This window comes from Crocuta crocuta, unplaced genomic scaffold (genome assembly GCF_008692635.1).
Source record: "Crocuta crocuta isolate KB4526 unplaced genomic scaffold, BGI_CrCroc_1.0 scaffold299, whole genome shotgun sequence".
NCBI classification, from domain to species: Eukaryota; Metazoa; Chordata; class Mammalia; order Carnivora; family Hyaenidae; genus Crocuta; species Crocuta crocuta.
The window spans coordinates 6,083,104-6,106,630 of NW_027532747.1; the positions used below are offsets into that span (position 1 = coordinate 6,083,104).

The window sequence follows — 23,527 nt, forward strand, 5'->3', positions numbered from 1 at the left end:
TCTCCCTTATCTGTGTAGCTTTATCTTTGGCTCCTCACCCTAGCACACCACAGTGGAGTCTAGAGTAGCTTTTCCTTTTCAAAAAGTCTTGCGTCTCAAGTATGTGGGCTTGCACTCTCTGACCTCTGCTTTCTTTGAATCCTTTCACACACTATAGTCTCTGTGTGGACCACTTTGGTGACTCCTCAGCCTTCTCTGGTCTCACCTTGAAATAGCACTTCCTCAGATGCCAGGTTAGGTTGTATTACATGCTTAAACAGTACAGCGTATTTCCACTTTCAGGTAGCTCACTACATCTTAATTACGTGTGTCTTTCATGGTAAACTATCTAGTAAATTTCAGAAGGATGGGGAGTCTTTATCTTGGACTCTGCTTTCTTTTTCATTTTTAAAAAATATTTAAAAAATTTTTGAGTGAGAGAACACGAGCAGGGGAGGGACAGAGAAGAGGGGGAGACATAGAATCTGAAGCAGGTTCCAGCCTCCAAGCTGTCAGCACAGAGCCCGATGTGGGGATTGAACTCATGAACCGTGAAATTATAACCTCAGCCAAAGTTGGACACTTAATCGACCAAACCACCCAGGCACCCCTTGGACTCTGCTTGCTTGCTTGCTTGCTTTTCCTTCCTTCCTTCCTTCCTTCCTTCCTTCCTTCCTTCCTTCCTTCCTTTCCTTTCCTTTCCTTTCCTTCCTCTTTCTTTCTTTCTTTCTTTCTTTCTTTCTTTCTTTCTTTCTTTCTTTCTTTCTTTCTTTCTTTCTCTTTCTTTCTTTCTTTCCTTTCTTTCTTTCTTTCTTTCCTTTCTTTCCTTTCTTTCCTTTCTTTCTTTCCTTTCTTTCTTTCTTATGTTTTTTATTTATTTCTGAGAGAGAGAGACAGTATGAGCAGGGGAGGGTCTGAGAGAGAGGGAGACACAGAATCCGAAGCAGGCTCCAGGCTCTGAGCTGGCTGTCAGCACAGAGCCCGACGCAGAGCTCGAACCCACGAACCGTGAGATCATGACCTGAGCCGAAGTCAGAGGCTCAACTGACCAAGCCACCCAGGCACCCCTGGACTCTGCTTTCTTAATCCCTAGTGTCTGACACCTAGAGGAGCATATTTAGCATCTTTGAATTCTTGTTCCTGTGATTTCAAACTATACGTGGTTTTTCTCTTTAGTGTCTCAATGAGATCCTGGAGTCAGCAGATGCACCTTTAGAAGTCACTGAAGGATTCATACAGTCAATATCTCTGTCAGTTCCATGGGGCTCCTTGCTACAGGATAATTGCGCACTGGAAGTGAAAGGGCTAGAAATGGTCTTCCGGCCTAGACCTCGCCTAGGTACGTGCATTATGTGTTTGATTTGTTTCTATTTGTATTCTTCAGAGAGTGGGAAAGTAACCTAATTGTATTAAGTATTTAATTTATTACTTAGCATTGTCTTTGTGAGCTTTTCAGGAGATAAAAATAGTAGGACTTGGGTGTGTATGATTTTACCTTTACTTCTTGCCCTATTTACCTGCAGGAACTTTGGTATAATGATGATTCGGTTTAATTATTTGTTACTGATGATCTAAAGTGACTTGTGTTTTAAAGATTTGAAGTACTGTGCCAGAAATAAAGGAATTGCTCAAAGATTGGTGGATAAATGTTAAAAGGACAGAGGATTGGGCTCATTGGGGCTCTCATTGGCCAAATCTGGGAATACTTGAGTGAAAAAAGAATAATGACAATAGTGGATTATAACACACTAAATTAAAAAAAAAAACTCAAGTTCATACTGTTATAAATAAGTAATCAGTATGTAAGAGAGGCAGGAAGAAGGAAAAGCTCTTTATTACAGTAGGATACCTACTTCATAGAGTAGGGAAAAATGATAGACCATAACCATGTTTTTGGCCACCATGTAAAAAAAAAAAAAAATACAGGTGATAATCATCAATGAATTCTAACACTTTTTGGTGAAAGTTGTGAGGAGCTTTATATTTAGATGGTATCAACATACCTCCCATCCATTGCATATAATTTACAAAGAGAAAAATGTTTCTTTCACAATGGAGGAAATTGACTGTCATCGCAACAACCGAGTTATCAAACTTAATCTCATCAATAGTGGATCAGATGGTCATCAGGTGTGTCCTGATGTGATGTCGTGTGAGGACACATCAAATATGCATTGTTCCTGTTAAAAGTGCTTAATCTGAATCAGATCATAAAGAAGGAAGTAGACACATCCAAAATAAGGGAAATTCTACAGACTAACTGGTTGGCAGTCTTTAGAGGTATCAGTATCTTGAAAGACAAGAAAGGTAGAGGAATTGTTTCAGATTAAAGAAGACTAAGACACGAATAACTGCAATAGTTAATCCTGTGTTTTTGTTTTTGCTACGAAGGATGTTACTGAGACAACTAGGGAAATTTGGGTGTGGACTATATGGAAGATAATATTTTGTCAGTGTTCTCTTTCTTGGGTGTGTTATTGTTACTGAGCTTTTGCTGGGGAATGTTCGTATTCTTAGAAGTTATATGCTGAGGTATTTAGGAGTGAGTGGTAGGGTGCCTGCGGCTTACCTTCAGATAGTTCAGCAAAACGATGAGAGTTTGTATGTATTTGTGTATGTTTGGTACAGTCACAGTGAGTCTAAGTGAAGGCTATGCAGGTGTTCATGGTACCATTCTTTCACCTCTTTCTTAGGATTGAAATTTTTCAAAAGAAAACTTTGGGAAGGAAAAGCTTTAAAGTGGTAGTAAGTCATTATTTGCAAATCGATGTGTGTGGTAGCTTTAATTACATATTTGATGTTCTCTGACTTACCAAACACGTATATAGTGCTTCTTGCATGCTAGATACTGTTCTAAGTGCTGTACAAATACTGTTTTATGACAGCTCTTTGAAATAGATACTTTTTATTATCCCTATTTTACAGAACAGGGAATTGAAGCACAGGCAGATTCAAGACTTGCCCAAGGTCATACTAGTTAAGTGGGAAGATGGGATCTGAACCCAGGCAGTCTAGTTGTGCAGTCCCTGTTCGGAACCACCGTGCTACGTTGTTATGTTAAGATTTTCTGCTTCGGAGTGTGTGTAGCGTGTGTATGTTTTATAAGCCAGTAGAGTCATGATGTAAATCGTCTTAAATTCTGAACTTGAATTCCTTCAGTGGCAAATGTTGTTTATCAAGATGTACTTGGAGGGTTATAATCCCAAGTGCTGTCTGGAACACCAGAGTTTAAAGTATACTTACTAGAATCAATAGCACCTATAGTTTGAAAATTGGTAGTCTGCATGGAAATCGCCCTTGATGATGGCATATAATGAACAAGAATATTTTATTTTTCTAACCATGATGAGTAGATATAACAATACTTTCCTGTGGAAAGTCAAATAGTCTCCCTTTAAAAATCTTCCATGAGAAGGGCTTTTAAAGTCCATTTGGGAAGGCAGCAATGCTAGTAGTCTCTGTGACTTTGTTTTGAATAATGTGAGAGTGGTACAGCTCTCTGCTGAGGGTGGATCTGGAAAGGATTTTTCCCAGTTCATTTATTTCTCCAAGGATGCTTTTCTGTTTTATCTACATTTATACTAACCTTCCAAAACCTCGGCCAAGTACCGACTCTACCAGTTTTCCTGTTAAATTCTGTCCGTGAGAAGAATTAACCTCTTGACTTAGTTGTGTTTTCTGTTGACGTTACTTAGTTGCTTACTAATCCATCTTAACCACATCTTATTTCTTCTGTTATACTGTGGGCTCTTGGAGGGCAGAATTAATATTTTTTGGATCCCCTATAGCAGGGTCAGCTAATCACGGCCTGGAGGCCAAATTTCGTCTGTCATATTTTTGTAAATTTGTACTGGAACACTACCATACTCATTCAATCATTTACTCTCTCCGGCTGCTTTTGCACTAGAGTGAGAGAGTTGAGTCCTCATGGTCTCATGGAGAGAGACTATAGGACCCACAAAGCCAGGGATATTTACCATTGGACCCTCACCAAAGAAGTTTGTTGACCCTTATTCTCTAGTCTTTTGAACAGTACCGTGCATGCATTAAATACTTGTTGAAGGAATTCACAAATTACTAACATTTGGCAGATATATGTCATTTAATGAGAACATATGTCTCTAGACTTCTTTCTGTGATTTTTTTTTTCTTCTTCTCCATTATTACAAGATGGTGGTTACATCTCAAGAGTAATTTCTAGAGTGTCACATGCCTAGGTAACACCATGTTAAATATTTAAGCATCTCTGGGAGGATTAAGAATTTATTTCAAATGTGGCATTTTACGAAATGGCTTTCTTGTAACTATGAGAAGTTATTTCGAATTAATCTATGTTTTCTGCAGCAACTGGTTCTGAGCCTATGTATTGGTCAAGTTTCATGACCAGCAGTATGCAGTTGGCAAAAGAATGTCTTAGCCAGAAATTAACAGATGAACAAGGAGAAGGATCCCAGCCTTTTGAAGGACTTGAAAAGTTTGCTGAAACCATTGAAACAGGTTTGGCATTATTGAGTATTTTCAAAAATTTTAGATTTTGTTTTGTTTTTAGTATTTTAGTACCTTTATTTAGTAAGCCTTGTATAAGGTAAAGCCATTGGAGTGTTGTTGTTTTTTAAATGAATTACTGTTCTCACTTCAGAACTTTAGAATTGAAGCTATTTTAAATACTATATCCGATTTAATTTGATGTCCTTTTGTGTCCTAGTTTCCCCGTTTATTTTATTGTGCTTGTGTAAGGGATTAGAATTCCACAGAGAGTGTTAGCTATAGCCCAAGTGTCTGTTGAGATGTGATGTAGTAGGTGCTCAGCAAAGCAAAATATTTATTACCAAACTTAAGGTTTGGGGATTTTTAAGGGAAGAAATACACTTTTTTTATTTTGGAAGTTCTTGTCAAACTAGCATTTATTCTTTTCATTAGAAGTTTTTATTCAATAAACCTATGGCCTCATGTTGACGGTTACCTGTTTACTCTAGTACTAAGAAGAGTGAAAGTCACTTTTATAGACACTGTCTTGAGGATTGAACACGTGCCAGAAAATTCCAAAACTGGAACTGCACTTGAAATTCGGATAGAAAGGTAAGACTCCTTGTAGCTGAGAACAAATGACCCTGTTCTGTTCTTTTATAAATGGTAAGAGCTAAGTCTCTCGTGAGAGTTTATGATGCTTTTAGAGATGAGAGGTGATGCTATTAATACATCGTAGGATTTCACAGTAAAGTGCTGCTCTCCAAGATACGTTCTAATCCCATTACTGAAAACTTATAATACCAGTTGGGGTATAATTTGTATATAATATTGAATTCAAAGCAATGGTTCTCTTTTAGTTAATATCAAATAAAAATCGTGAATAGTTGAGTGCTGCTGAATTTAAGGCACCCCTGTTGGGAGTTTTTTCATATGAGTGATGGCGCCGTTGCAGCACGTCTCGTTAACATGAGGGGCTTTTTTGGTTTCCTTTGCTTGATCTAAGTGCTGCTTTCATGAGAAAGGTTAAGGCTGTTGTTTTCTTTGAGGATTCTATGAGAGTATCTTAAAGTCCATCTGTGTGATTGTGATTTACTTAAAAATATAGACACCACCACTTAGTTTTCTGTGTTTGCCCACTTGGAATCTTATAAACAGCTCTGAAACAGATTGATTCATGTACACGCTCCTGACTGTTGATTTGAGGTAGTCACTGTTCACCTGTGTCTTTTTTAAAAACTTTTTTTTTTAATGTTTATTTAACTTTGAGAGAGAGACAGAGTGGGAGTAGGGGGACATACAGAGAGAGAGGGACACACGGAATCTGAAGCAGGCTCCAGGCTCTGAACTGTCAGCACAGGGCCCAGCGCGGGGCTTGAATCCACAAACTGCAAGATCATGACTGGAGCTGAAGTTGGAGTTCACCTGTGCCCTAATGCAGAAATATAGAGAATGGAGTATGTACACTGAGCCCCAAAGACATTTTGGATACGGATCTGTGGGGGTTGTTGGCAGATTTTAAGCAGATATGGTTTCTGCCTTTCACAAAACATCATACCTATGAGTGAAGTGGTTATTTTTTTTAAAATGTTCGTTTATTTTTGAGAGAGAACGAGCTTGAGCAGGGGGAAAGGAAGAGAGGGAGGGAGAGAGAGAGAATCCCAAGAAGGCTCCGTGCTGTCAGCATAGAGCCCAACATGGGGCTCCATCTCACGAACTGTGAGTCAAGACCTGAGCCAATATCAAGAACTGGATGCTTAACCAACCGGGCCACCCAGGTGTCCTGTGAAACAGTTATTGTCAACAGATTTTTGAAATTAGGTTGCATTCCCCTGAAAAGGTACATTAAGTTACTGAAATCTCATGCATGTAGAACCACATTATGTATTTTGTTTAAACTGAGCTCATGGAATTGTGCGAATTCAAGAAATGTCATTTGTGTCAGATGTGTGACTTGGAGCCAAGATAGGTTTGTGAGGGAGCACAGGGGTGGAGGCCAGCTTTAGGAAGTTCTTACTCCCCCCCAGCTTGGGAGCCCCCTAAAACCACCCTTCTTGCGGCTGAGGTCTCCTGGCGAAAACGTTTCTCATAGTAAAGCACCGAAATGCCGAGCACGTTCTAGGCATTCTCTAAGCTGTGCTAACACATGACAGGTCCTTTAGCTGAAAAGGCTGCATGTGTTTCTTAGACTTGCAAGTGGGTTTTCTTAGGTGTTTATGCAAGTGCTTTGGTTTTGACCGTGCAGGACCGTGTACTGTGATGAGGCTGCTGACGAGTCCGCGGGCGTGAACGTGCATCAGCCTACAGCGTTCGCACACAAGCTGCTGCAGCTCTCCGGGGTGGCCCTCTTCTGGGATGAGTTTTCTGCGTCAGCAAAATCCTCCCCCGTGTGTTCGACTGCACCAGTGGTAAGAACGACAAAACAAGACAAAACCCCAAACACTAACTCCTCGATGTTTAAAAGGTTTAAGTGGGGGCTGTTATGTTTGCTAGGATATGGAATATGTGTCACTGAGTTTGCGTCTGATCTGAAGTAATGTCTACACTTCAGGGTTTTTAAAACACTCCTATTTATTATGATTAATGCCTTTCCTACCAGTGAGGTGTGTAACATTGGTACTGTGTTTTGGGGGGAAAATGGTATAACGACGGCTAATATCCTTTTAGGGTAAAAACAAAAACCGTGTTCACATTTACCTTACGTAATGGATGTATTGCAGAAAGCTTACACATGTCTTAAAACGGTTTTATAATTAAGGGACTTTATTAACCCTTTCTGAGAGTAGAGAGTCATTTTTATAAGTCAGTCCTTCCATCATTTATCTTTTACATTATTTCAGAATGCCTATTTTTTTATTGCTATAATTTGAAGAGGTACTGTGCTTTTTTTTTTCGTAAAGTCCTTTTCCATGCCTTGGCTCTTTAAGATACTGGTTTATTCATTGTCACGTAATAAGTTTTTCATGTCAGGTATTTTACTCTTATATTGACATTTGTGTTTTGAATTTAGTTTTTTTACACTAAGGTATTTTAAAGAATTACTTTATTCTTATTGTCTCATTGTAGGAAACTGAGCCAAAGCTGTCACCTAGCTGGAATCCCAAAATTGTCTACGAGCCACACCCACAACTAACTAGAAATTTACCAGAGGTGGCGCCCTCTGACCCCGTGCAGATTGGAGGGCTGATTGGTAGGTTGGAGTTGAGTCTCACATTGAAACAGAATGAAGTACTTCCTGGAGCTAAGGTAAGCACTTGTTTTATCTTCTATAGTAAAACAAAACAGAAGTACAAGTATTCTTTAACCTGTGCAGTGGCCCCTTCGCTGGTCACCGTGGGTTGCCCTGTAACTAGGGTGCCCGTGGTCCTGGAGTCCGTGTCCTCACTCTCAGCCAGGGCCTCTGCCCTCCGGCTGCAAGGCTCACGTGACGATCGCCTTTGCCCTTCTGCTGCCGCTTGGGTTTAGCACCGTCGCCTACGCGCCCTTTCCTGCACTTGAGCGGCTCAGAAACATTCATTAGTTCAGAAACTAGCAACTGATTAAAGAATCTGTCATCCTAAAAGTAAGTTTAGGAGAAGAGCTTTGGAAAGCGAGAAGTGGACTGTAGAAGGTGTGTATGTAATTGTATCCAGGTGAAAGTGCCCACCGTTTTGAGCAGAAGGACTGTTTTTATAGGTGTGGAATATTTATGAAAAGAGATTGATTCCTCCCCCCTCCCCCCATAACTCATGGCTTTTGGAAGAGCTTGTAAAGACAGCTGCGCCTGGTACGTAGGGAGCAGTATTGGGCGGTCTGCTGGGGAATCAGGAAGCTTGTGTTTGTGTCGCCAGTTAAAAATGTATTTGTGACGTGTTCTCTTTGAAAACTAATTTTCTATACGATCTGTGTAAAATGTAGTTTAAGAAGATGTCAGGGTTTCTTCACTGTGCTATTCAGCTGTAGGTGTCTGAGTGGCTGCTGTAGGCCAGGCCCCGCGCAGCAACTCGGGACAGATGCAGAGAGGGGTGGAATCCTGGCTGTGCCTTAATGCAGCGTGTGATGCGGGCTGCAGAGGTTGCTGGGGGGACGTGGGAAGGGAGCAGCTGAGTGCATGTGAGTGCTCGTAGGGTTTTCAGGGCTTGAAGGGTCTCCAGCACCTGTCCCTGGGTTGGCACCCTGGCTAGAGGGGGGGGCAGGGGAAGGTGCTATCAGAACGCCAGCCTTCCTGCTTCTGATGACTCCCTCTCCTTCCTTTACTGCTCCGTCCTGCGTCAGGTGCTAGGACCTCCTTTCTCTAGGTCTCAAGCCTCATCATAAAATAACTCGAGAAAGCCAGCTTTAGGTGTGTTTAAGCCCTCAGGGAATCCCCTGATGTGCTAACGTCCTTGGGGAGCTAACACACTCCTGCCTCTGAGGGGGGAGCATTGCTCTTTCTCTAAGAAGGAATCACCATAGTAACTTTGGTAGTTCTTTTTTGATTAACTATAGATAGACTTCATCAGTTGTGTATTTGATCTTTGTGCAGACCCAGACTTATGCACATTATGTGTTGATCTGTATCAGTGCCATTTCGCTGTTACTTTTGGACATCTGTGTGTTAGGTGACAGGTAACAACGCCTGGAGTTACTGCCTGATGGTTTGCCAGCCAGGGTGTGGTATTTGTTTTTTTGTTTGTTTGTTTGTTTTTAATTTTTTTAATGTTTTATTTATTTCTAGGAGAGAGAGAGACAGTGTGAGCAGGGGAGGGTCAGAGAGAGAGAGAGTCACAGACTGAAGCAGGCTCCAGGCTCTGAGCTGGCAGTCAGCACAGAGCCCGACGCGGGGCCCGAACCCACAAACCGCGAGATCATGACCTGAGCGAAAGTCAGATGCTCAACCGACTAAGCCACCCAGGCGCCCCATGGGGGTGTGGTATTTGGGGATCTTACTCTCTTCGCCTATATGATAATATTTTTTGTAGTAGTAACCTGATTTTTGAGTACATATTGTTCTTATTTAATGAAAATGAAGGCTAAATGGAAAAATAGAACTTCTAGATATTAGCATTGAGAAATGTAAATCTCATAAACGGTGCGGTGTAGACAAAGGTGGCCTTGGTTAGGGGCACTCAAAGTGTCTGATCTTTAGTCCCTTTGATGTTTGTAGACCCACGTCTTTCAACTGCAAGTTCAAAATGTTATGAAAGGTTTTTGGGGTTTTTTTTTGTTGTTGTTTTTTGGTTGTTTTTTTTTTTTTAGTTCTCTGAGACTGGTACCCACCCCAAATAGTGTATAAGCCTTATGGTTCACATACTCAGTTTTAGCATGCACTTTCAGGAGTGCACTATATAAGGTGATAGAGGACTTGTATGTATTGAATTTTTAGACATTTCATTTCAGTTACTGTGTCATTGAGTTTGATATTATTTTACTTTATTTTTAAATTTTTTTAAAAAGTTTATTCTGAGAGAAAGAAAGCATGAGTCAGGGAGGGGCAGAGAGAGCCTCATGCAAGTTGGGACGTAGCACCCCATCAAACACACACACACACACAGTGATACTGATGATTGTTATTATTGGAGAATGTTGTTATAGTCTCAGATCATGGACATTTCTCAGAGTTACTATATAATATTTTTTGTTTTTAGAATCAGAAATTTGTTTTTCCCCCTGGGAAAGATGCCATTTTCCAAATATGAATGTATTTATTTTATTAATTGATTCTTTTTAAATTCCACAATGGCATAAAGATAATAGGAGTGTTAGCATTAGGACTAAGAGGAGGTGAATGAAAAGTAAGGCGAGCACAGCATATTCAGCCTTTTAGAATGTGGTGGAGAGAACGAGTAACTGTTTTGTTAGGATATTTTTGCCTAGGAATCAGGATGAGACTGGGTGGGCTCCTATTTCTAGGAGATAAGATGGACGGAGACTTGGAAAAGAGCAAGGCAGTTCACATGAGCATCCACTCCATCAGCCTCGCTGCTGTGGCTTGCACTTTCCTCCCCAGCGGAGAGTGTGAGGCCCACTGCTGGTAGAGAGGGTCCCCACGTGCTTTGCTAGCAAGTGGGCGAGCTTGGATATGATGCTGGGTTGAATCTAGCTTTGAGGATTGTGACTTGAGTCTTGAAGTCCTGTTGGGAATGAGTACTGTGCTACTAACTTCATATTCTTTTTTTTTTTTTTTAGTTGTTTTTAATGTTTGTTTATTTGAGAGAGAGAGAGAGAGNAGGCAGTTCACATGAGCATCCACTCCATCAGCCTCGCTGCTGTGGCTTGCACTTTCCTCCCCAGCGGAGAGTGTGAGGCCCACTGCTGGTAGAGAGGGTCCCCACGTGCTTTGCTAGCAAGTGGGCGAGCTTGGATATGATGCTGGGTTGAATCTAGCTTTGAGGATTGTGACTTGAGTCTTGAAGTCCTGTTGGGAATGAATACTGTGCTACTAACTTCATATTTTTTTTTTTTTTAGTTGTTTTTAATGTTTGTTTATTTGAGAGAGAGAGAGAGAGAGGGCGCGAGCGAGCATGAGCCGGGGAGGGGCACAGTGAGAGGGAGACAGAATCTGCAGCAGGCTCCAGGCTCTGAGCTGTCAGCATAGAGCCCGATGCAGGGCTCAGACTCATGAACCATGAGATCATGACCTGAGCCAAAGTCAGACGCTTAACCAACTGAGCCACCCAGGGAGGCTCAACTTCATATTCTTTCTTAGCAACTGTGTCTTAAGTCTTCAGATACCTTAAATACTCCATAGAAAACTCGAAGAGCTTGGACTTGCCAACATGGAATTCCTCAGGAGGATTTTCCCTCTTAGAACAGCAATTTGATGGCCATAAGTCTTTTTATTTAGATTGTGTGAGTTCGTGGATGGACTCTTAGGTCAAAGAATTCAAGAGTGACTAATCCATATTCATCTCCATGCATTAAAGTATACTGGGATTTGTGGTGATGAGATTTTCAAGAGTGTTTATCCTGAATGGTTGTTGTTGTTTTTTTTTTTGAAGTTGGATATTGATGGACAGATAGACTCTATTCATCTATTCCTGTCACCAAGGCAGGTGCACTTGCTTTTGGATATGTTAGCAGCTATTGCTGGACCAGGCAAGTATGGCAACGGACAACTCTGTTGTTATTATTTTTAACTTTAAAACTTTTTAATTAAGATCAAAGATTCTATGATTTCTAGCTAGCTGCTTAAAGCTACTGCGTAGGTCTCTGATTAATATTAAATAGTGGTAGTTCTGCATTGATTGTGGCATGAAGTTGCTGTTAGTGTTGAACAAGTAGTGGGTTTGGGGAGTGAGTTAATGAACTCCAGATTTAGTTACTGTTTTGCTTTCTTTTGCTTTCCTTTCTATACTTCCAGAAAATTCTAGCAAAATAGGTTTAGGTAATAAAGATAGAAAAAACCGACCTATGCAGCAGGAAGATGAGTATCGAATTCAGATGGAATTAAACCGGTATTATTTGAGGAAAGATTCCCTCTCCGCGGGCGTGTCTTCAGAGCAAAGCTTTTATGAGACCGAATCTGCTCGTACACCTTCTAGCCGGGGTAAGCAACTAAAGCAGTTGACACTACGTCCCTACAGTGTCCTCATAGAGCAGGGTAAACAGTTTGGCTGTTGTGAAATGGAGTTCAGTAAAGAACAAAAGATCTGTGCTCCAGGAAGGTCTAAGTTAATACGTTGATCTAACCGTGACATTAATTACAGCGCTCTACTGCCACGTGTGGCTTTTGTTGACTGTGTAACCTTGTAAGTCGTGAGTTATCCTTTCTTTTAGTCTAAAGACAGTCAATTTACAAAAATGCAGATTGACGCAAAAGATAAATTGGGGCTAATTATTCATTTTGTCAGATTCTTACATACTTGTATAATGATTTCCAGTAGATTCCTTCAGGAACCTTTCTCTACTCTTCTATCAATTATCTGTAAATATAGTCTTTACCAGGTAGACCTGGCATTTACAGGTGTTTTAGAATGTTTAAGCACTAATACCTGAGGTAATAAGAATCCATTTAAATCCAGAATGTTGACCTAAATAAATTAAAAACAAGAAAGTGTTCTCAAGAAATTCTGGTCATAACAGACTTCATTCATACGAGGGTAAAACAACCTCTAGAAAGAAGAAAGTGAAATGTAAATAGAATTCTAAATAACATATTCAGGTTTGTTTGTGTTTAAAGAAATAGCTGTATGCATGTGAAACCAGACACTGCAAGATCTTCATACTATTTTAAAGTTGGGTTTTAACTCCTAAGCTGTCACATGACACCTAAAAATATACCATATGGTACTGCATGTCATATATTTAAAAAAAACACAAAACAAGTTCACCAGTAGGATAGCATAACCTTTTGTTACACTTGTATTTGGTTGAGTTTTTATTATGCCATTTATATCTTGGATCCAAAAAAATGAACCCACTAACCCACTGGAAGGAATGTAAAATTTAGGGCATCTCTGTATTGCAGATAATCTGAAGGAAGAATATTACATTAATATATGTTAACTTACTACAAAGACATGAATTATACCATTGACAAAGTGTAATTCTCTCTAGAAGAAGAAGTTTTCTTCTCCATGGCTGATATGGACATGTCCCATAGTCTCTCTTCTCTTCCACCCCTTGGAGACCCTCCAAATATGGACCTCGAGTTATCGTTAACTAGTACATACACAAATACAAATACTCCGGCAGGATCTCCATTAAGTGCTACTGTGGTAAAGTATTATTTGTTACTCTGCTTGAAAAGTGGCTTCTAAAATTCTGTGCTTTATTCATGTGTTTTAAAAAAAACTCTTTCACAGCTTCAGCCCACATGGGGAGATTTCCTTGATCATCACAAAGAACAGCCAGCGAGGGGGTCAGCACCCCCATCTGCCCTGGGTCCCCCTCCAGCTTTACAGAAAACGTGTACGTACTAGGAGACGTTTACTGATGGTGCCCCTGGAACTGTAAAAGATTTGAAAATTACAGCACATTGTTTCTTTCTTGAAAATGCCATTCTGCCACTGCTTTCCCTTCATAAAATCTTTTGATCTAGGCCCTTTAACAAAATTTAGAAAGAAAATGAACTTGTAGTCTTTGCATATTTAAATATTTTTATTAAAAAGTACACATAAGTTTCCTATTATTGTCGCAGCTGAGGAGCCTCATCAACCGTCTGACGCTTTTCTTGAAAGAGAACCTCAGGCTTCTCCTCTGCAAAATTTAACTGAAAGAGACACGAGGCTTAAAGGAAAATTTGAGCAACTTTTGGTTCATCTGTGACTTTTCCAATACAGTTTTATTACTGCAAAAGTTTTGTTCATGTGTTTTTGTTTGTTTGTTTTTTAATTTTACTTATTTACTTAGAGAGCACGAGCGAGGGAGGAGCAGAGAGAGAAAGAGGAGAGAGAAAATCCGAAGCAGGCTCTACTGAGCCTGATGCCAGGCTCAGTCTCCTAACCGTGAGATCATAACCTGAGCCAAAGTCAAGAGTCAGCTGCTTAATGGACTGAGCCACCCAGGCGCCCCATTTTTTTGTTTTTTGCTTTATTTAATCTACACAGTGTGAGGCTTGAACTCAACCTGAGATTGAGTCCCATGCTCAACCCCCATATGTTTCTTTATCAAGGATCCAGGATATAAAATGCAGAGAGAGAATAGTTTATCTTGTTTGACATCAAATGTCATTCAAACTGTTGTATGATCACCTGGTTGTTGTTGTTGTTTTTTTTTTTAAACTAACATGAGTAAATGTTTTATAATCTTGATATCATGGATTACTTTTAAGTATTTTATGTATCCCGTTTTAACCCATGTGTTCCAGCTCTCCCGTCTAGATCTGTTTCAGTGGATGAATCCAGGCCCGAGCTTATTTTTAGACTTGCTGTGGGAACCTTCTCCATCTCCGTGCTTCATATCGATCCTTTGTCTCCACCTGAAACGTCTTTGAACCTTAATCCATTGACGCCTTTGGCGATAGCTTTCTTTACGTGCATAGAAAAGATTGACCCAGCAAGATTTTCAACAGATGATTTGAAATCTTTCCGAGTAGTATTTGCAGAAGCTTGCAAACACGATCACCTTAGGTAAACTGTCTCATATTTATTAACACTCCTTGAAAAAGAACCAGATGATGTGGGCTTTTGTATCTACCTATTTGCATTTGTTTTTCTGATTTCCCATTTTACTTGTCAAGGAGAGGAGGAGTGAGGTTTTCTTTCAGCGCTGGAAACATGCTTACCATGGAGTCTCTCGTTCTGGTTCATTGGCACGTGAAACAATTCACATAAAGATTGAGATAATCTGGAGTTTTCGATTGAGATAATCTGGAGTTTTCTCTGCTTTTGACAAGTTTTTTCAACCACATTCAGCCAGTTAAAATATTGACACCATTAGAATCCTAAAGATAGTTCTTACTGTCAGTGGCTCAGCAAGGTGGATGCAGTGTGGCCCTCTGCCCCTGGCAATGGGGTGGGGGACGGCACTGAGGCTGATCTTGAGCCTCGGTGCTGCACTTTCAACTTCTGCTTTAATGGGTTGAGTCCTAATAGGTAAGCGAGGAGATAATTAAATTTGTTAAGTGTAATATTCTTAATATGTAAATACCGTTTATTTTAACAAAGTGATTTTTTGCTCGTAGTGTATACAGTAGTTTAGGGACATACATTAATATGTTTAGAAAATGGTTTGGCCTTTTATTTTAACTTCAATTTTTTTAAAGCGTTGACAGTTGCTATAGAGTAGTTTTTATACCTAGCAAAAGAAACTCTACAGGTAAGAACCATAGTATTTATAATAAAATGGTAGAAACATCCCCTATCGCCATTTTTGACAAGGCTTCAAATATATGCCAGGAGGAAATCTAACAAAAGTAGCAGCAACTGGAAATGGACTTTCACTTGAGATCCACTGACTGAAGTTTGAAAAATATTGCATGAAGCTCTTAGATAATTTTAAGAATCCATTACATCTATTTTACAGATGTGAAAGATTTTTGTCCACTGCAATATAAATTTTTAAATGCCAAAGAACGAAGGTCAGTATTAGGAAATGAGTATATCCTGGATCATTTCCTATCAATAGAGCTGCCTCATTATGTCAGGGAATGGGAAATTTGAAACAATCTCTCTGGTTAATATCCTTAGGGATATATTAGCTGTTAGTGATTACTAACAACTTGAATTTGTCAGAAGGGGCAGATAAGTGTGCTTTAATAACACTTGTGTACTCTTCTTTAACACATTGGTTAATGTAGAAGTACATGAATACTCTTAAATGCTTTATTTTTTTATAACAGATTTATAGGTACTGGCGTCAAAGTGTCCTATGAACAAAGACAAAGATCAGCTTCCCGATATTTTAGTACTGATATGTCCATTGGGCAAATGGAACTCTTGGAGTGCCTATTTCCAACTGATTTTCATTCTGTTCCTCCTCACTACACAGAGGTAAATGCTAGATACTTTTCCTTTAGGATTCTTCATTTCTAAGTTTGAGAGAGGGGGTAAGAGAGCACGAGCAGGGGAGGGGCGGAGAGAGAGGTGGGGGAGGGAGAGAATCTGAAGCAGGCTCTGTACTAACAGCACATGAGGCTCAGTCTCCCAAAGTGTGAGATTGTGACCTGAGCTGAAACCAAGAGTCGGACGCTTAACCGACTGAGCCACCCAAGTGCCCCTGTTGAACATTTTAAAAGTATGACGTTCAAGGTCATTCTAAGAGTCTGTTAGACCTTTTAATTTAAAGTTGACTTGTTTTAGAGTGGCAGATATGTTACGAGACCGATGATTTCATTTCACTAATTTTTCAAGCACCATTAATTTCAGAAGAATTTTGGCATTCAGCAAATATTGAATGCTTGCAGTGTGCTCATAACAGTGTTTAATACCAGCATAATCTCTTTTGTTCATTTATTAGTAGTCTGATTTTTTTTTTCTAATTCTAAAATGTTTTCTAGGGAAACTTTTCAAAGTTGTGATAACATTTATTGTTGTTACTGCCTTTGTACATTATTTTATTTTCAGAGTACTTTCTTGGGCATTAATTTACTTGAATTCTCAGGTATACTTCACAGATGAGATCCTAAGTATCCCAGAAGTGAACTAACTAACTTGTCTAGGATTTGCACTGCTTATAAGAGCCCAAAATGAAATGTAAAATCCTCTTTCCTGGCTTCAGAAAGCTTAAGGTTTTCCCACTATTATATTAACACCTCTGTTAATTCATGGGATTAATGATAGTTAAGTACCTTACATTTAACTTATTTTTATCTTCCCTCATAAGCTTTTAATGTTCCATTCCAAAGAGCGAACTGATTCCCATCCCCCTGTGTGTCTTCAGCTTCATTATAAGCATTCTGAGAATAAAGGACCCCAGGTAAGAAGCCTTTTTATGTGATGACCACCTATAACTTTACATTTGATATGTATTTTGTCACAATCCTAAGATTTTCACTTTATTTTATGGTATTGATGGTCCTATTAATGTTTTCCTTTTTTTTTAAAGGGTAATCAAGCAAGACTTAGTTCTGTTCCTCAGAAGGCAGAATTACAAATTAAGTTAAATCCGGTGTTTTGTGAGCTGGATATCAGTATTGTGGACAGATTAAATTCCTTGCTTCAACCACAAAAACTTACTACAGTGGAAATGATGGCATCTCACATGTATACTTCATACAATAAACATATTAGTCTGGTAAGTATTGAGAACATTGCAAATGCTAATCATGAGTATAGCTAGCTAATGGGCTTATTGAGATCATTTGTGAGATTAAGTATTCTTAATAGCTTAAATAGCACATATTACTAAAACAGCATTATTCATAATAATGAAAAACCAAGACTTTTCTGCCTAGGTGGTAGACTAGCTGAATAAGCTTTGCTAATGTATGGAGTAAAATATTTTTGTGGCCATGTTGAATGATGGTTATAAAGATGGGTGGCAACATGAAGAAAGTTCATGAAGGAGTATTAAGAGAAAAAGTGAAACATGTTACTCCACATAAACTTTTGTGACAACTGTGTAAATGAACAAGGTATAGCAAAAGAATGGATGGAACTGTACCAGTTGGTAGCATTGATTGTGGTAGAGTGTAGAATTAGATTCCCTTTCCTTTTCTGTGTTTATCCAGATTTTATAAATTTTAATTACAATATCTGTGCAAAATTCATTCACACATTTAGTAAACTACTTGGTCTCCCTATAAATGTAGCCCATATGAAAGATATACTTTTGAAGGTGGGAATATAATTTATAGTATTGGGTTATTGGGCATCACATTAGGTCACCTTTACTTAGATCTATCTGGTGCTTGGTGTCTTTTCTAAGCAATTCAAGTAAGTCAGATTTGCAAGAAATCTATTAGGAATTTGGGGGCTCTAAGGACCAGGAACAGATAGAGACAACTTTGGTTTAAAAAGAAAAGGGAAAAGCTGTGTTTCTGCTTACTTGTTTCTCCCTTCATGAATGGTGGGTATTCACATTAAATCAGCATTCTTTATTTTATGTTCTCACCAATCACGAGTTACTTGAAGTTCTATGGGGCTAGTGTGCTAGCCGTAGATGTGCCGGAATGATGGCTTAATCTCTCCAGTTATTTTTGCTGGGAAGAGGGGCTAGTATTACAGAGTCCGGTAGGGGAGAGAAAGGATAGGTGTGTTAAAAATCCAAGTCTAGGGTAAGAAGGGGGGTTTCTAATCTGGGAGGTTAGAATACCAGTTCACGAGGTAGAGGGGTGCTCTCACCTGCAGTGCACTCTGGACTAAAGCTTTGTAAGCTTCAATACATTTTAGAAAAAAACTACTAATAGACCTTTATCTGAAGGGCATGTTCTTTGACACTTGGGTGGTAAAATGACTCTGAGCAAAGGGAGCGTCCATGTCTGGGTTTCTAAGAGCCCTTCGATGGGCCTATACCCTTGGGTTGGATGGGAGCTCAGCGTGAGTCATCTGGTGAATGTTTAGAACTTACGCTGTGCCAGGCCCTGGGCTTCGGCCTGGAAATACAGAGTAGGGTCAGGGTTGGATGAGTGGGCCTTTGCATTTGGCTTAATTTATCTTACTTCACATTGAGCCTTTCCAGTAGCACAGTGGTAGAAAAATCCTTCATGTTGAGTGTCAAATTGATTTTTAACTGTATTGGACTCATTGATAATCTACTTTACACACTATCCCTCTTCAGTCCGTTCTAATATATGTGTGCATCGATAGCACCTGTATCTTCACTTTGGTTCAGTTTTTCTTTTGGTTTTACATGAGGATTTAACTTTTGCCAGTAATTTGGCATGGTGCCAATAGCTGTTACATTATAAAATTTCATTGCACTAAATTAATATGGTAGTAGTTAATTTGAATCTTATTTTAATGCTTGATACTGAATGAGGAAATAGTGATTATACATATTGTAATGTTGAATACTAACCTCATTTGTGCTTATTCATTTGACATTTTGGTGTATTTTTGATGTTTTGTGTTTTAGCACAAGGCTTTCACTGAAGTATTTCTGGATGATTCACATAATCCTGCAAATTGTCGGATATCAGTCCAAGTTGCCACACCGGCATTAAATCTTTCTGTTCGCTTTCCAATACCTGATCTTCGCTCTGATCAGGAAAGAGGACCGTGGTTCAAGAAGTCACTTCAGAAGGAGATCCTTCAGTTAGCATTCACAGATCTAGAATTTAAGACTGAATTTATAGGAGGATCAACCCCAGAACAGATTAAATTGGAACTTACCTTTAGAGAACTAGTTGGTAAGATTGAATGTTCCCGTAAGAGCCAGACCAGAAACAACTGATACTGAAACAAACACGAAAGCATCTGTGACAGCCCCTAGTATAGTAACATTATATACCGTTAGAAAACAAGAGGAGTGGCTTTTTTCTAGTAGTGTATACCAATATGGGAGATAATCTTTTTTCAGTTACTAACCATGATTACTCACTTCGTTAAAGTACTTTTCTATAGGGGAATGCTGCAAAGCCTCTTTCTCCTTGTTCTGAGTTTTACACATCTTGACAGATATTTACAGTTGACTTGCTGATCTGGGGATTATCCGATCTTATCTACAGTGATAGGAAACTCAGGATCCTGGGGGAAAGTCCTTCTTTGTAAAGTGGACTGAAAAATCATGCATTGGTTATTGTGAAAGGAGGGAATTCTTCCCATGCTTGGTACAAAACATTTAAGAAATGTAGTTATTATCCCTGTGTTCCTAGATTAACTGTATAAACTTTTATGTACAATAATCATTTAGAGGCCCTCAGTAAGTGGCACCTGCTGTATTTACTATGTCATGATTATGCACCTTACATACATCGAACTTGGTACCCAAGAATTTGAATCTGAACAGAAAACATCATCTTTAATTCATCTGCTCATCCTGTCTCCCTACATGTACCCATGAGATAGGGACAAAAAAATAAGTGCTGAACAATTTCATGTTGCCCCATGTCCCTGATCTAGGGGATCTGTGCTTATGTAAGAACGAAACCACTTTTTCTTTTAGCACTTGAGACGAAATGCATTTTAGTGAATCAGTCTTGTTTCTTTAGGGTCCTTCCAGGAAGATAAAGGAGAACCATCTATTAAGTTTTTCCATGTGTGTAGTGGGGTAGATGGAGATACAGCATCATCAGATGACTTCGACTGGCCACGGTGAGTAGCAGATGTGTATGATAGGCATTTAGTGAGATTATCCTTTCAAAAATAAACTGCTGCAGTGGTATGAATCGACATTTTGGCTATGAATTTAAACTAGAAATATTCAGCCTTAATGAGAGAGCTCAGAGGAAGATGGATAAAATAAACTTAAAAGTGCATGTTGAGTGTATTACTCTGTGAAAGGTATCTGTTGGTATCGTGTGAGAAGAAGCGTAAAGTGTATTCCCTGGTCTCAAGCTACACAGTTTAACTAGAGGGACAGAAGAATCCTGAACTTTTTTTTAAATTTTTTTTTTAATTTATTCCTAGGAGAGAGAGAGACAGTGTGAGCAGGGGAGGGTCAGAGAGAGAGGGAGATACAGACTCCGAAATAGGCTCCAGGCTCTGAGCTGGCAGTCAGCACAGCACCTGACGTGGGGCTCGAACCCACGAACCGTGAGATCATGACCTAAGCCAAAGTCAGACGCTTAACTGACTAAGCCACCCAGGCTCCCCAGAATCCTGAACTCTTAAAACCCGCCAGGGCTCTAGGAGAAGAGTCGTGTGGCATCATTTAGTGGTTAGTTGTCAAATGAGTCTTCTAGTCCGTGATCTCTTTAGGACACTGTTTTTCAAATCTGGGAGCTTTTACAAAATACTGACTCATGGACCCTGCCCTGAGATTTTGGGTTCGAGGCTGGGCATCAGAAGAGTCGGTCTAAAATTACACCAGGTGACTCCAGTGTGCAGGTGGGTGGGTATCAAGAACTACCTCAGGAGTTCTTAGAATTAATAAAATAATTATATTTATTATAGACTACTAATTATTCTGTAACACAGTTGTCACTCCTTGTATATTATTATTTAACTTAATGGCCTGACAGGAGGCTTGGATATATTTAAAAGGACGTAGTTTACTTGAAATAGTGACTTTTTATTATATTGAAAGCTGAATATTTGAAACCTGAGAATTAAAGTGGTCTGTCTTTTTGCCCCAGTTTTCTGCCTGCCCCGGTTTTCTGCCTGCCTTATGTTACACACGCCCCCAGTGTATCAGGCCTGGCAGGCTCTTCGGATGGGCGTGTTCAGTACGTGCCCGGTCATGGGCAATTTAGTGTATGAGTTTCCATCATAAGAAATGGATCTACTTCACTTAATTTGGAAGCACATTTGATATGAGAGTATCTAAGTTAGGAAATGGTTGTCCTTGTTCATCACTGAATCAACTGCCCACCTACGTAGGGGGAAAACCCGTTATAGGTACAGGGCCACTGTTTCGTTTGGGGACGTCGGGCCGCCTCGCAGTGGTGTTAAGGAGACTGCAGAGCCTTTACTAGTGGTGAGCAGGGGTAGGAAGGGAGGGGCCGAGGGCAACAGCCCTGCAAGCCTTTCATTCCTGAAGGAAAAATTACTTTATTGTTGCAGTTCTAGTTTATTCCCTTATCAACCTCTCCTTTTCCATGTGAACAATTTCTAGAATGTAGGTCTCTTAGGTCAGCAAGCATTCCATAATGGCAGAGCAAACCCCAGAAGCATTTGGTTTTATGATGATAAATAGAATTCTTAGGTAAAATTCGCTGGCTGTTCATGAAATTCAAAGATCACCTTTTATCCTCAAAAGATCAGATTTTTAGTTAGCCTAGTGTAAAATGTTAACGCCCCTCTTTTATTTACTTCTGTACTTCGAAGCTACACCGCACTCTGAAGTGGTTACATGTCAATAATTAGACTTTGTAGAGAAGCTGAATCCTGTCGTCAGTGGTTTTTGTGTTAGTTTGCAGAAAGGTTAAAGTCTTGCAATTTTCTCTTAGACCTTGAGTTTTTAAATTGTCTTTGCTATCAGAATTGTACTGAAAATAAATCCGCCAGCTATGCATTCCATTCTGGAGAGAATAGCAGCTGAGGAAGAAGAGAATGACGGCCGCTACCAGGAAGAAGAGGAAGGTGGTGCTCATTCCCTGAAGGACGTTTGTGACCTGCGAAGACCAGCGCCTTCTCCCTTTTCTTCTCGCAGAGTCATGTTTGAAAATGAACAGGTAAGATAAAAGTGAGCTAGCAACGAGGGGGTTATCCTCTGTCATACACCAATCATTTTCATTCTGAATTTAAAAAAAAATACTTCGTATACTATTTTTGCTGGGTTTTTAACTGCAAGACTGAGTAATGTCTATTTCTTCCTTGGTTACAATTATTACATGTTTGTTTAATTGCTCACACACCAAGTCCTATGGATAGGGTAAGAAGATGCTACTCTTATTTTAAATACGAAATGGTTATTTGATCCTTTTTCTGCACCAAACTGTTATATTTTAGATGGTGATGCCAGGAGACACTGTGGAAATGACAGAGTTTCAGGATAAAGCAATCAGCAATTCTCACTATGTGCTAGAACTTACATTGCCCAGCATTCATATAACACTACCGAACAAAGGTTTTTATGAGAAGCTGTATAATAGGTGAGTTTAAACACATTTAGTTGAGTCTTTGGGATTGGAGTTCTCTGCCTAACTGCCCCGCTGTTTCCCCACTTTCCCCTTTTCTTTCCTTGCTTTTAATATTATCTGCCATCTCTGGGTACTTTGTGTGCTGTTGATTTCAAAACTTACCGTTATAGTGGGCTGTTGTCATAGCAGAGTTTCCTAACCAGTGTGTCTGGTAACTCCAGTTACTTGTGTGTGAAATGTTTATTTCCTCCACTGTGGTTGGCTGGTTGCTGTCTGTCACCCTACCTCTGACTGGGCACTGAGCAAATATGTCTTCTGTGTGTGCAGTGACATGAAAAGAGTTGGGAGGTCCCTGTATGGAGGGCCACCAGGTACTGGGTGGGGGGATCCCTGTATGGAGGGCCAGCAGGTGCTGGTGGGGCGATCCCTGTATGTAAGGCCAGTGGGTGCTGGGGTACACTCAGAATTCAAAGTCTTTTGGGGCGCCTGGGTGGCTTAGTCGGTTAAGCGTCCGACTTTCGCTTAGGTCATGATCTCGTGGTTCGTGGGTTTGAGCCCCGCGTCGGGCTCTGTGCTGACTGCCAGCTCGGAGCCTGGAGCCTATTTCAGAGTCTGTGTCTCCCTCTCTCTCTGACCCTCCCCTGCTCACGCTGTCTCTCTCTCTCTCTCTCTCTACACTAGAAATAAATAAAAAAATATTTAAAAAAAAAAAAAGAATTCAATCTTTTATAAGGAGCATCTTTTTTCAGAGTTTAAAAAAGCAGCTTGTTAGAATTCTGCAACTCAAACTTGTCAATTTGTGTGTAACAATTTAAATTGATTATAAATATCCTTAAACATACATGCCAAGCAAATATCCTAGACTCTGAAGACCTTCCCAACGTACATGAGAAGAGTTGAAATATCCTAGACTCTGAAGACCTTCCCAACTTATGTGGCCTCCCTAAGCTCAGTTTCCTTATCTATAAAAAAAGTGGGTGATACTTATACCTGTCTCAAAGGGTTGTTTAGAGGATTAGAGGATACAGTACACGGAAAGTTCTGAGAACAGTGCCG

The 23,527-nt window shown here is 39.8% G+C and overlaps 1 protein-coding gene across 4 annotated transcripts in view; it reads left to right on the plus strand.

Annotated features, from left to right (window-relative positions):
- ATG2B (autophagy related 2B) overlaps positions 1-23,527 on the plus strand; it is a 69,777-nt gene that overhangs the window by 12,719 nt on the left and 33,531 nt on the right. For all 4 annotated transcript variants that reach the window (XM_077780858.1, XM_077780860.1, XM_077780859.1 and 1 more), the window contains exons 2-18: positions 1,156-1,318; positions 4,324-4,476; positions 4,956-5,058; positions 6,692-6,854; positions 7,513-7,692; positions 11,406-11,502; positions 11,768-11,953; positions 12,964-13,124; positions 13,212-13,317; positions 14,216-14,477; positions 15,689-15,839; positions 16,672-16,764; positions 16,894-17,082; positions 18,865-19,138; positions 19,940-20,042; positions 21,871-22,063; positions 22,341-22,483. In XM_077780858.1, the coding sequence (XP_077636984.1) occupies positions 1,156-1,318; positions 4,324-4,476; positions 4,956-5,058; positions 6,692-6,854; positions 7,513-7,692; positions 11,406-11,502; positions 11,768-11,953; positions 12,964-13,124; positions 13,212-13,317; positions 14,216-14,477; positions 15,689-15,839; positions 16,672-16,764; positions 16,894-17,082; positions 18,865-19,138; positions 19,940-20,042; positions 21,871-22,063; positions 22,341-22,483 (2,720 nt within the window). The remainder of the gene's footprint in view (positions 1-1,155; positions 1,319-4,323; positions 4,477-4,955; positions 5,059-6,691; positions 6,855-7,512; positions 7,693-11,405; positions 11,503-11,767; positions 11,954-12,963; positions 13,125-13,211; positions 13,318-14,215; positions 14,478-15,688; positions 15,840-16,671; positions 16,765-16,893; positions 17,083-18,864; positions 19,139-19,939; positions 20,043-21,870; positions 22,064-22,340; positions 22,484-23,527) is intronic.